This window comes from Lactuca virosa, chromosome 6 (genome assembly GCF_052849685.1).
Source record: "Lactuca virosa cultivar CGN04683 chromosome 6, Lactuca_virosa_CGN04683_v6, whole genome shotgun sequence".
In the NCBI taxonomy this organism is placed as follows: domain Eukaryota; kingdom Viridiplantae; phylum Streptophyta; class Magnoliopsida; order Asterales; family Asteraceae; genus Lactuca; species Lactuca virosa.
The window spans coordinates 111,699,863-111,712,783 of NC_136431.1; the positions used below are offsets into that span (position 1 = coordinate 111,699,863).

A 12,921-nucleotide genomic window follows, 5' to 3' on the forward strand; every position below is an offset into this window, starting at 1 on the left:
TCCTATAACTGATAAGGAAACTAATTTGAATATGTTTAAAGTATTATTATTTTATTAATCAAATTAAGGTTTCCACTAGCTATAAATAAGGACCTTGGTTAGCCATTTTGAACCCTAGCCTTTACAAGCAAGAAATTGAAATATTTTCCTCCTTCCTCTCTTCCGTTTCATTTATAAGGTTTCTAGGGTATTAGGTGTGAGTTATTAGATACATCCACACTATTGGTGCTTGCTTTCCAAAGGAGGACTTGAAGATCTATCTTGTTGTATTTGATTATAACAAAGGTATGTATTTTAATCCTTGTGAATTTTTATTATACATAGATTAGTTGACTGTTTCATAACTATGTTGCTATAATGAGAAAATCCAGAGACCTCTAGGTTACATGTACCCATAAATTGTCATAAATTGTTTTATGTGAATTCCACTGTGCAAATCTTTATCTTGTAACCTAGAAATCCCAGAGAGAGAGAGAGAGAGAGAGAGAGAGAGAGAGAGAGATGCCCAATTTAACATGAGAGAAAAGAAGAAATAAAAAAAGGAAGGGGAAAGAAGAGGGCAGGGAAAAGAAGAGGGGGGGAGTGGACCTCATATCTATTTACCAATATTATTAATGATAATAACATAATAATAATAAAAAAATCTAGGAAGGGAAAACAATATTTTTAAGGTGGTAAGGAACAAAGACGTAAAAAAATCAAACCATATGAACCGTTCGAGTTAAAAAAGAATAAGGATCACCCGTATAAATTACCTTAGGTTATTGGTGTAATTTTTCTAAAATAAAAATAAAAATTAATATATTTTTCACTAGTATCATACTAATATTTGAGCTTTATTTAGCTATTTAATGAAACTAAGGGGGTAATTGAGACGTGAAAGAATATTTGATGATATTAATCCTAAAACTGAGAAGAAAAGGGCAAAAGGTGGAAGAAGGAATCAACTGAAAAAATTTGGGAGATCGAGAAACCGAGGAGCAAGGAGAACATGATCGGCGACGTTACCGCTAATTCACCGTCCAATACCGCCGACGAGACAGCGGAGAATCAACAGCAAGAAAAGCCATGGCATTCCTACATTTACGAGGATCTGCCTCGTACGGTTCAGGAATCTGCCGATTCCGCCGTTCGCTCCGCCCGGTCGCTGCAGCAGAATTCGTCCACTCATATTCGAACTCTTCAGGTACTCTATTTATATCTATGTCTCATGTTCGGGTGCGTTTCATTTCCTGTGCAGCTTTCCTTATAGTTAGGGCTTCCGTATATACGATGAATGTTTATCTGCGTGCGTTAGGACCAGTATGATAAGCTGTTCGTATGCGTTAATGCGTATCTGTATCTCTTTGCATGCTATTTCAGGTGGCTTTTTCATCTATGGGATGATTGCTTGTCATTGAGCTTCTATTGTTTTTAGTATGAAACTTAGCTTAATGTAATCACATACCCCCGTTATATGTAAATAAGAGACAGATTGATACATAAATGATCAAGCGTGATTCAAGTTTGTGTATACTGTATACATGCTTATATTTCGGGTAGGTTAAGAAGATGGTGCACATTAGAAGCTCTTTTCAGCATACTACTTAAATACTCAACTAGATTATCAGAATTGTTCCCCTAGAATATGAATTTAACATAAGACACTGGCAATTCTTCTCAAGAATATAAGTTCTATGCAGCATAAGTTGGAGCCAAATTAGTTCTCTCTCCTTCATTTATGCAATCTGATTGTTAACTTTATTACCCTTCTAGTTTGTTCTGTGTGATTATCAGTTAAAATCATACATCAATTTATTATAATGGTATTTGGCATTTGATTTCTGCTCTTGATCTTTTTCTAGCTTCTTCATCACTTTTCCAGTTCTTAAGGTTAAAATTTTAGGAAAGGTCGGGATAATCACTTGGAGTTGATTCATCTTCATTAATGGGGATCACAGGATCATGCATTTTTTTTTTCTTTCCCTTTTACTAGCATTGTTTGAACTTATTTTAAGTCTTACTTTTCATGTTCATTTCCAGGATCATGTAGTTCAATACACAGCACAGTATAGGAGTTACGAAGATTTGGTCTTCAGTAAGATCAAAGGTGAATTTTTTTTTTTTTTAACAACTACCAAACATTTATTTCATGATAAAAAATCAACAGTGATGCCATATTTTAGAGGCTTGATAAGTTGATATTTCTTGGATTAGTTTTCTCTCATACCTTTGTGTCTTAACAGATCAACTCACAATTGCAAGAGAACACCCAACTTTATCTGCTGGAATTGCAATTTCAGCTGCTCTTCTCCTCATGAGAGGTAAAGAAAGTATCTTTTTTTCATTTTTAATCTTCAATTCATTTTCTGTATAAATAAAGTTGCTATATACTTTTTGATCTTTATAAGTGATTATTTCATTCAAGGCCCTAGAAGGTTCTTATTCCGTCGTACATTGGGTCGCTTTCAGACTGAGGAGGTACTTACTCTTAACTCTTTTCATCTACTGGCTTATGATCTATCAGGTTTTTGAATATGTCATTTTGAGGTTGTATCTTTCTTCTAAAGCATTCTTTTGGTTGCAATAGGCACAGATAATAAAAGCTGCAAACAACGTAAATCACTTAACCATTTCAGTTCAGTTAATGAAGAAAGAGAGTGAAAAATTACTTGAAAGGGCTGCACTTGCTGAGAAAGAGATGACTTATGGCTATGGTGAACTAAGGTGTTGTTTCTTTTTGACTTAATTGACCTAATGGAGACATTATGACTTAATATGGGTGTTTCTTTTTGACTTGATGTAAAAAAAACCTTTTAAGCATCGTTTATTTATCCATACAAAACTTAATGGGGAAAAAGGAAATTCTTACTAAACTCATTTTTACAAGTGTCTTTGAGATATTGATTTCAGTCCACTCATGTTTGTGGTTGTAAATCACTAAATTGTAATCATATATAGGGAGTATATAGTAGTGTTATATTGTATAATGTTAAACACTTAACAATAATCTAATATTAGCTTATTTGATAATTGATAATGAAGGAATGCTGGAGGCCAGATCAAAAGTCTTGCTAAATCGGTTCATAAAGCTGAAAGTCAAGCTAAAGGTATTATCTACTCCTTTCTTCCTTTATTTGACTCACATCACAAGTCACAACAAACAGATTGAAGAAGGAATGGAGTGGTTGGAATGGAATTGACCATTCCTGAAATCTGATTCCTTTCATTGCATAGGATTAGGAATGGGGTGTATTTGCCCATTCAATCATGGAATGGAATGGAAAATCATAATATAACCCGTTTTTATCTATAAGATTTTTAAGGACACAAATCTCTTTTCAGGATTTCATGATCTGAAATAAATTATCATTTTATCGTCTAAAATTACAAGATTTTATTTATTATAATCTTACTTTGTATCTCTTGAATTTAAACAGATCTGGTGGATGATTTGCGAGAAATTCCTGGTAGAGATGCGTTGCGACTACGAGGAGAGGTAAATCCAATTTTTACATTCATCATAATTCATAACACTTGATTCAAGTTAAATTTAAAACTAAACTTTGGGTCCCACTTATCCACCAGGTTGCCAACATGGCATCATCTTTGAAACAGAAGCGACTTGCTATGAATAAAAGAATAATGCGGATTTCCGAGTTGGGTATTCGCGTATAATCTTATTTTTATATTTTCACAAATTGAGGCTTCATAGCTTCTTGGATTTAGCCATTGTTGTGCTAGGAAATCTCTCCTAGATTTCGGCTCAATCGGATTTTGTCACTGTATTCTTGAAAAAAAAACCCATCGATATGTTGATACATGGGTGCAAATTTTCTTGTTTCTCATTCATTGTTAAGGTGATTGTTGTTTTTACATGATGGGTTGCGGGTTATAAAAGATTGTGTCTCTAACATTATCATAATATAAAGATGGAAATAGCAATGTAATTCTGAAATTGAAATTGGAAGAGAACATATAAAACCAATATAAGGAGTGTCATAAACATCTTTGGTGGTGTTTGATAAAATTCATTAGATTGTTGTTCCTGCAAAAATGTCGGATATGTGAATTCTTGTTTATTGGCCAAGTTCTTGAGGCCATGTTGCAGATGATCCGGTTCATACAATTGTAGCTGATGTTGCTCTATTAACAAAAGGAAACAAACAGCTGTGAAGTCTGAAAAACATGTTGATGAAGAACCTTCGAGAAAGTCGAAGAGAATAAAAAGATTGTTAAGAAATAATTTCAATATCATTTTTTCTTTCTTTTTTGAGTTTCAGTTTGTTTAATAATTAAAAAAAAAACAAGTACAATTGTATAAAACATACTATCTAAATAAAACCATAACATTTAAATTGAAAATAAAAACATTACAAGATCATAAAAAAATGTACCATAAATTAAAAACATAAAACCATCCTAAAATTCAAATTTTGCCCAAATATTTTTCCTCAATCTTCTCCTTCAATGCCTCAACCTTTCGTACCACTTTCTCATACTTGGGTGCCAAACCTTCGGTGCTACTTTTAAGAATTGCCAAGTCGCTCATCATTTCTCTTGCCTCATGTTGTTCCCAAAGTATTTTCAAATACTCATTTAACACATCATTTTTTTCTTGTTGTAGTTGTATGTGCTCTTGGAATATCGATCCAATTTTCACCTTAAGCTTTGTTTTTTTTGTCAACTTTTTCCGCACGCTTCACTTTGTTGCGTCTTGCCGCTCCTCGTGGAGGGGAGATCTCTTCGATGTCGTTCGAAATCTCATCGGTGTCGGTGCTGAGGTTGATGTGAGACTACGTCGGAAACGTTAGAGAGGTTGTGTTCAGTTGTGGGTTGTGAGTTTAGTGGATGAATGTTTGGGTTTTGTTCCATTTTTTGGTTAAGGAGGTTTTGAAATTGTATAAAATATAAAGAAAAAAAATGGTGTGAATAAAAACGTCAAAATATGTAAATATAAGTTATGAAATGAAGAAACCGTGACCTATCGGACCTCAATTATCTAAATCTAATGCGCCATCTGCATAGTTGGACACCGAAATCCAAGCACGAGCTAACACGGTTTCTTCATTTCCTTCCTAAGGTTGTTGGGTTTGGAAGTTTGATGGTTGTCGAAATTGTTTCATGGTAGGTTTGTGTTTGTATTAGGTTTGTGTAGTAAAGGAAAAAAGAAATAATATGAAAAAATTATTGTAAAATGATTAGTATTTATAGGAAAGATGGAATGATTTTTTTTAAACAACTAGCCATTAAAATGGCTAGTCAAAGGTATATTCAAAGGAGATTAGACCCAAAGCCTTCTGTGACCTATCGTACCATTCTCCACGAAAGGCCATGACCGTGGTACCGGGGGTGGTGTGAGCGATCATGGCCCACCTGCCACCTAAACCACGAATGGTTCTCATACAATGTATACCCGGAGGCCTAAGAGATCCCTTGTTGTAACACACTCTTTCTAAATATATCTAAATATCATAAACTAGTTTTTACTAAAATTGTTATTTTAGCCAAGAGAACCTTAAAACGAAGTTAAACACTCAAAGAGTGGGTAAGGCTGGTGTGTATGTATCCTCCCCTCCCACTATTTTTTCCAACTTACATGTCACACAATTATAGGTAGGAAATGATCACCACACCATCAAACTAAAATAAATTTTAATATCATTTTTTTATTTTTTTTTAACAATTATAAAAACGAATATAATTTTATAAAACATACTATTTAAATAAAACATAATATTTAAATTAACCATAACATTTAAATTCAAAAAAACATTACAAGACCCCAAAAAAAAAACGATAAATTTAAAACATAAAATAATAGTCCTAAGAATTGCCCAAATATTTTGCCCGAATCTTCGCCTTCATCATTCGTAGCACCTTCGCAACTTCGGGCGTCAAACCTTCCACGCTAGTCCTAAGAATTGCCAATTCGTTCGTCATATTTTCTCGCTCGTGTCGCTCCTTCTCCTCCTGTAATTGCCTACGAAAGAAATCTAAGTACTCACGTTGTAAATCGTTTTTTTCTTTTTGTAGTAACTTGTGTTCCTGGAATTTCGCTTCAATTTCCGTCATTTGCCTAGCTTTTCTGTCCGCTTCCTCCGCATGTTTTGCAACACATTTCATTTTGTCGCGTCCCGCCGTTCTTGGTGGAGGGGAGATCTCTTCGATGTCATCCGAACTCTCATCGGTGTCGGCGTTGAGGTCGATATGAGATTCTGCGTCGGAAACGTCAGAGAGGTTGTGTTCGGTTGTGAGTTGTGGGTTTGGGTTTTGCTCCATCTTTTGGTTGAAGAGGCTTTGAAATTGTATAAAAAATAAAGAAAAAGAATAGAGTGAATAAAAACGAGGGAGATGATATCTATTTATAGGTAAAAAAAACTTAATTCTTTTTAAAAGAATCGACCGTTTGAATTAGACCGTTTGCAACGCCTCTTAACATAACGCCATAAGGGGCGGTGTTCTGGCCATAACGGCGTTAAGGAGCTCCAGTTTACTCGAATGCTGTCTCGTGTTGGATCGTCTTTGAACTCATTACTCCTGAAGCATAAACGCCAATACATAGCAGCAACAACACATGATATATGCTCCTCATTGCTATACAACTGCCCCAACAGCATTCACGTATATCAAATACATGGGTTCATGTTTGTTCGAGGTCTCGATCAAGACAATCTTCTTCTCAGTAGGTTCATCGTCACTTGCTCTGACAGAGGTCTTTTGGACCATGCTACTTCGGTGTTTTTTCATAAGACTTGCAAGAATATATACCTTTACAACACCATGATCAAGGCTCTTTCGAGTAATTCCCGTGTCAAAGACGCCATCTTTATCTACAACGAAGCACGAGTTATTGGGTTAAGACCTGATTCTTACTCATTTCCTTTTTTGTTAAAGGGTGTGAGTCGTTTGGGTGAGGGTGGTTTGAGTTTGGGAAGATGGATTCATTGTCATATAATTAGTGTTGGTTTAGATACCGATGTTCATGTAGGAGTAGCGTTAGTTCAAATGTATGCGTCTTGTGGGTATGTTCGAGATGCAAGGAAGGTGTTCGACGAAATGCCCCTTAGAGACGTTGCAACTTGGAATGCAATGATCTCTGCGTATTGTAAAGTTGATGAGGTGGAGAGAGCTTGTGCCTTGTTTGAGATTATGCCTGAGAGAAATGTGATCTCTTGGACATCTTTGATTTCAGGCTATGCTCAAGTGAACAAGCCTTGTGAAGCTGTTGCTCTGTTTAGAAGAATGCAAACAGATGGAGTGCTCCCTGATGAAGTCACAATGTTAGTCACACTCTCAGCTTGTGCCCAATTGGGTGCATTAGAGCTAGGTGAATGGATTCATAACTACATAGATAAAAATAATATACACAAAACTACATCCCTCAACAATGCACTTATAGACATGTATGCAAAATCAGGGAACATAAAGAAAGCAATGTGGATCTTTGAAAACATGAAAGATAGATGTGTTATAACATGGACAACTGCCATTGCTGGATTGGCTTCACATGGTTTAGGAAAAGAAGCTCTTGACATGTTTTCTAGAATGGAAAGATCTCACATTAAGCCAAATGATGTTACACTGATTGCAGTTCTTTCAGCATGTAGCCATGGGGGTTTGGTGGAATTAGGTCTTTGGTATTTCAACAATTTGCTTCCAAGATATGGAATTAAACCAAGGATTGAACATTATGGATGCATGATTGATCTACTAGGAAGAGCTGGATGCATATGGGAGGCACAAGAAGTACTAAATTCAATGCCTTTTGAAGCAAATGCAGCTATTTGGGGTTCACTTCTTGCAGCATCTAGACTTTATGGAAATGTGGAAATTGGGGAAAGAGCTTTAAAACATTTGATCAAATTGGAGCCACATAATAGTGGAAACCTTTCTTTACTTTCGAATATATATTCTTCTGTGGGTCAGTGGAATGAAGCTGGATTCACAAGGAAAGTGATGAGAGATACTGGTGTGAAGAAGATATCAGGTGTGAGTTGCATTGAATTGAATAACAGAGTTCATGAGTTTGTTTCTGGAAATAGTTGGCATCCTCAATATGAAAGAATACATGAAGTTTTGTCTGAGTTAAATAGACTAATGAAGGTGGAATTTTAAGAGTTATTTCATCTTTGCAACTTGATTTTCTTTGATATGGGTAAAAACTAAAAAGTAGTATCCACATACCTGTATATATATGGCAAATTATTTATATCTAGATACATATCATTTGAACTTGAATTTGAATATGAATCGACTACGTAGAAAAACAAAATTTATTAATGAATGTACATGTTACTTGTCACTATACATTATACAATATCTTCCATATATTTACATTGATACATCATGAATCTTTCTCCAATAACCTTTTTACATTTTGGGTAACTTTAATTAATTAAAGATCGGAAGAAATCATCCTCAAAACCCAAGCTTTCGAATCCCAATCCCACAAGAACACTGTAGTACAATATCAGAATATATTCTTTCAGTTCTGATCTCAAAAAGGAAAGTTTTGAACTCTCGACACTAGTATCAAAATCTGATGTAGGAACATTGGTAGGTAGGTCTTCTTTCAATTTATAAACCTCTAAGCACCTTGTTTCTTGTGTTGACACTTTTGATATAACTACCCCTTCAACTCCATTAACACAATCATCTTGATGAAAGGTGTCATTAATGGTATCACATGGCATAATTTGACAAAATATATCTCCTTCAGTAGATGAATCATCTACACCTATCATTGGTTTTGTAGTTTCCCCCTTTTTCGTAGACTTTCCTTTCTTTACAGGAGTCGGGATTGAAATAACACGCTTATCATTTGAATTCTTGAGAGAATTTTTCTGTTTGTTTATGTTCGTTCTAATTCTAAAGCTACATTGTGATGTTTCATGGCTGAATTCTGTATCATTCAAATCCACCAAGCAGCTTGCTCTTGAGATACTGCTGCCCGAGTAGCTTTCGGTCAGGCCCTTTATAGGAAAACTCACAGATTCTGCCCGAGATATCGGTAATTGTTTCTTCCTTCTTTCATGTCTAATCTCTTTCTTATACGAATTCTGATAACCCGTTCCTGATTTTCGTGTACTACAGATTGTGGGCTTCATAAAACTCGGCATCTTCGACGTTGACGATGGCATTTTCGTAATTACATCTTCAATTTCCGATTTCTCAATCGAACCTGATGATTTCTTTGTTACAGAATCCAATTTCTGATTCAACTTCTTGATTTCTTTCATGAATCTGTCACGGTTGTGTTCGATCTCTTCCATCTCATGTTGCAGGTCAGTCATGGCTAATTCCTTAACTGTTCTCACTTCCTGTATAAGCGAAAATTTATGTATTTGTTTGAAACAAAAGCGTAAATTAGAGTTTATTTATTTATTGACTCACATTTGATTCGGTTTTCCCTAAGTGAATGCTTCTCAATCGTAATGCAAAATTGAGAGAACATACAGTCTCGCATAAATCATCTTCTTTGGGACTCACATGAATTAGCATCAATGTTTTGGAATCCTCTCCTAAAATGACAAAACAATTGATCTTAGAATAATATTAGAGATTATGATTTGATTTATGATTTTATGATAGCTACAAAGTTTACCTAAGGAATCCTTGAGAACCTGTGTGAGCTTGCTATTCCTGTAAAACACAAGAATTAATACTTTAACTTCAATGGTGGAGATGGAGAATATTTATTTAAGCATTCTTTCATGTTCAATTTACCTGTAAGGTATGTGGCTATTTTTCTTTTGAAGGGCATTGATGACATCACCAAGGGCAGAAAGGGAAAGATTGATAGCTTTTCCTTCTTCAAATCTTCTTCCCCATGCCTTAGTTTTTAACACACGCTCGCTTCCTCCCAAATCAACCATCCAAATTTTGTTTGTTATCTTTCGTCTCTGAGTGTCATCACAACACGTCATTGACATACGTATCATGCTGCAACAAACACAAAGTATTTAAAATACTCCATTTATATTTGCTTATTAGATCATAATTTTGGATCATAATTTGTTACCAATGAGATCTACTAGAAGCTTTATTCGAATTCGTGGAAGCAGTTGACCTAAGTTGACTTCCGAGCCGATAAAGACTAATTGCATGATTAAAGTTGCTCACTTGGATAGCTACAAGATTGTCTATCACAATGCCACCATTTGGGTCCGTTTGGATTGACAGACTGCAAGTAACAACTTTTCAAATTACACAATTTAGGGGCTGTTTGATAGTTGCTAACTGAGTCAAGGTCTAGATCTGATTGAGTCAAGGTCTGACTAAGCAAGACTCAACCATGAATCTTGACTGAGTAAGAGGCATTTAAGAGGAGCCACGACTTAGTCAGAGGCTTCTAAGTGTGGTATGAAACAGTCTGAATCTGATCGAGTCAGACCCAACCTCTTACCAGACCTGGTAAGAGTCATATCAAACTCTTATTTAAATATCTTTGTATTAAAGGGAAAAAAAGAATACCAAGGTGGCATAGGGTCACTTGTTTTTCTTGCATGAGGTATTAACAAATCTTTGAGATGACCAAGGTAAATTTCAAGCATACTGAAACTAAAAAGATACGTATGGTTGCTATCTGCTGCTTGTTTGAATAACGCCTCAATTGTTCGGGGTACTACACCTGGAAAATCTTCATTCCCTTCCTATATATATATTTTTTAAAACTTATTTAAACAAAAAGATTAAAAAAAATATATAAAACACAATATGCGACTTTTATAGCTATTTTACGGTGTTACCATGGTGAAAGTTTTGCCTGTGCCTGTTTGCCCGTATGCCAGAATGCAAACATTGTATCCATCTAAAGCGGATTTAATAACCGGTTCAATTTCTGAAAATACTTCATCTGAAATTTTAATAAAATGAGAGTTTAATTGTTAGGTTTTTGAAATGTGGATAGAAGGGGTCATAATTCACAAGAAAGAGAATTTAAAGCACCTTGTGATGAAGTAGGGTGAAAAACCTTGTCAAAGTTGTATAATTTTGTTTTGTTTTCAGTTAAATTGAGGAGAATTCCACTTGAATCGAGAGGTACAACGGGCTTTAAATGGCTAAATTTCTCGCCATTTATCGTTGGTCTGATGCGACAAAATACACGAATGTTTCCTAAAATGGAAATTAAGTCGAGTATTATAAATATATATAAGTGTTTATAATTGATTATTTAGATTTTTGATTACCTTTTAATTGAAGATATTGATTGAGAACTTGTCTTCTTTTTGCGTTCAATCGAAAAACCTCCTCATTCAAGGTGGCAAGCTCACCTGTTGACAACTTTGTACTTTTAATTTCTTTTATTATATAAGATGATATACTTTGAATAATCTACTCAGTTAATCCTCTAATAGCATGCTATAATAAACAAATCAATGAATAAACATTGTTATCTTTTTGTATATGAACCCTTGATTGAAAGACAATTTACCATGAATTTGTGAAACAAGAAAATCATCAAGATCATCATCATAATCATTCTCATTCTCATAGTCAGCTGTCGGTGGCAAGCTTTTGATGATGTCACAAACTGTATTAGCCCATGAAGAATTGATTTCATTCTTGAATCCCAAAAGCGAATGGATTGTTTTGGATAAACTCTTGAAAGATTTCCTGGTATCCTTCATTTTCATCTTCATCTGCTATTCCATCATTCAATCTTCATAAGATTGAAAAAAGAAACTATAAAAGATGATCAACCCTTTCATGATTCGAATTGGTAGATCAAATTTCATGGATGGAGTCACCTTTACATACACTTATTATGTGAAGAAAACATCCCACAGCTGTAGTTACTACATTATACAAAAAATAAATGAGATTTATGAATAGGTAGTGAATTAACCTTTCATCAGAAGCTGACCCACTTTACTGTAGGAAGTTATCCTCTCATTTTCTCCATTCTAATTAGTCAAAATCACCCAAAAAAGAAAAGAAAAAATAGTAAAGAAAAGAAATTCTCATAACTTGGATGTTAAGAAAAAGGGAATCGAAAGAACGGAAATGGTCAAAATTATGACCAAGAAAAAGGTGTGAAGTTTTGGTTGAAAAGTAGGAGTGAAGAACAGTTTGAGAGACTTTGGATGCTGCAAAAAACATAGAAAAACAGTTTGTTTGTTTTAATGTCATAGATTTGGAATGATATGTAGTATTAACGTGTGTGTGTTGTATTATTAAGATTCTTTGGAAGTACATGACATGTGATATAGCATGAAGAGAAGACCAAAACTCGTGGCTGTTATAATGTAAATAACAGAACCAATTTTGGACTGTGGCTTATGGACAAAAAAACATAAATTCCTGAAATTTACTTATAAATTGAGTTGTACCCTATGCAGGATAAGTTGTACTTTATTTTTAGTTTGAAATAAACTAGAATTGTGAGAAAAATAAAATCTATTTATTATATCTTCAAGAGGTTCGAATATTTGGTTTTGGGTTTATGAGAAAGAAACACATAACTACTACATATAATTAAATAAGAGATCAATTGCCATGTTTTTAATCCACGCTACTATTCTACTAACTTGATTCAATCATTGAAAACTCCATCTCGTCTTTGCCATAATAACATTTTTTCATCTTGTTTTTGTTATTCACTTTCACCTAAAGTACACAAATATATATACATAAAATGTTACGATATAAATGATGTTAACGATTTTTCACAACCATTAATTGGGTCAAAACTTAAAAACCACTATGAAAAGACTGGATTAGATCAAGAAGGTGAGAAGCAACCAAAAAAAATCGGAAATGATGGAACCGAACTATATAAACTAGTTTGGTTCAAACTAGACAATCAACTTAAATGTACTTAGGTTTGTTTAAATATTGAAAATATAAACCTAAAACATGGTATTGAACTATATAAACTAGTTTGGTTCAAACTAGACAATCAACCTAAATGTACTTAGGTCCAAACCGAATTCCCCA

At 34.4% G+C, this 12,921-nt stretch overlaps 3 protein-coding genes across 4 annotated transcripts; 2 read left to right on the top strand and 1 right to left on the bottom strand.

The window, feature by feature from the left end:
* Positions 1 to 875: 875 nt before the first annotated feature.
* LOC145118674 (chromosome-associated kinesin) lies at positions 876 to 3,857 on the top strand. The gene is made up of 8 exons (XM_079054369.1): positions 876 to 1,186; positions 2,023 to 2,089; positions 2,226 to 2,303; positions 2,408 to 2,460; positions 2,570 to 2,706; positions 3,025 to 3,089; positions 3,420 to 3,478; positions 3,568 to 3,857. The coding sequence occupies exons 1-8, from the start codon at positions 992 to 994 to the stop codon at positions 3,655 to 3,657; spliced, it is 744 nt and encodes a 247-aa protein (XP_078910495.1). The 5' UTR covers positions 876 to 991; the 3' UTR covers positions 3,658 to 3,857.
* A 2,538-nt stretch (positions 3,858 to 6,395) lies between these two features.
* On the top strand, positions 6,396 to 9,374 carry LOC145119505 (Pentatricopeptide repeat (PPR) superfamily protein). The gene is made up of 2 exons (XM_079055171.1): positions 6,396 to 8,992; positions 9,076 to 9,374. The coding sequence occupies exon 1, from the start codon at positions 6,481 to 6,483 to the stop codon at positions 8,095 to 8,097; it is 1,617 nt and encodes a 538-aa protein (XP_078911297.1). The 5' UTR covers positions 6,396 to 6,480; the 3' UTR covers positions 8,098 to 8,992; positions 9,076 to 9,374.
* Positions 8,242 to 12,105, bottom strand: LOC145119504 (kinesin-like protein KIN-14T). Of its 2 annotated transcripts, none has more exons than XM_079055170.1 (11): positions 11,831 to 12,105; positions 11,417 to 11,644; positions 11,172 to 11,255; positions 10,930 to 11,097; positions 10,731 to 10,837; positions 10,456 to 10,634; positions 10,004 to 10,165; positions 9,709 to 9,924; positions 9,587 to 9,624; positions 9,376 to 9,503; positions 8,242 to 9,302 (listed from the first exon to the last, which is right to left on the bottom strand). In XM_079055170.1, exons 2-11 carry the CDS (start codon positions 11,622 to 11,624, stop codon positions 8,370 to 8,372), a joined length of 2,223 nt encoding a protein of 740 aa, XP_078911296.1. In that variant the 5' UTR covers positions 11,625 to 11,644; positions 11,831 to 12,105; the 3' UTR covers positions 8,242 to 8,369. The 2 variants fall into 2 exon arrangements, with proteins under 2 accessions (XP_078911296.1, XP_078911295.1); XM_079055169.1 differs by having other exon boundaries at positions 11,417 to 11,624; positions 11,831 to 12,104.
* Positions 12,106 to 12,921: the final 816 nt, after the last annotated feature.

Coding starts and splice junctions, on each gene's coding strand:
- LOC145118674 (XM_079054369.1), top strand. CDS start 992: ATGATCGGCGACGTTACCGCTAATTCACCGTCCAATACCGCCGACGAG. Junction 2,461..2,569: donor GTCGCTTTCAGACTGAGGAG/GTACTTACTCTT, acceptor TGGTTGCAATAG/GCACAGATAATAAAAGCTGC. Junction 2,707..3,024: donor TATGGCTATGGTGAACTAAG/GTGTTGTTTCTT, acceptor TTGATAATGAAG/GAATGCTGGAGGCCAGATCA.
- LOC145119505 (XM_079055171.1), top strand. CDS start 6,481: ATGCTGTCTCGTGTTGGATCGTCTTTGAACTCATTACTCCTGAAGCAT.
- LOC145119504 (XM_079055170.1), bottom strand. CDS start 11,624: ATGAAGATGAAAATGAAGGATACCAGGAAATCTTTCAAGAGTTTATCC. Junction 10,838..10,929: donor TCACCCTACTTCATCACAAG/GTGCTTTAAATT, acceptor TTAAAATTTCAG/ATGAAGTATTTTCAGAAATT. Junction 9,504..9,586: donor GGTTCTCAAGGATTCCTTAG/GTAAACTTTGTA, acceptor TTGTCATTTTAG/GAGAGGATTCCAAAACATTG.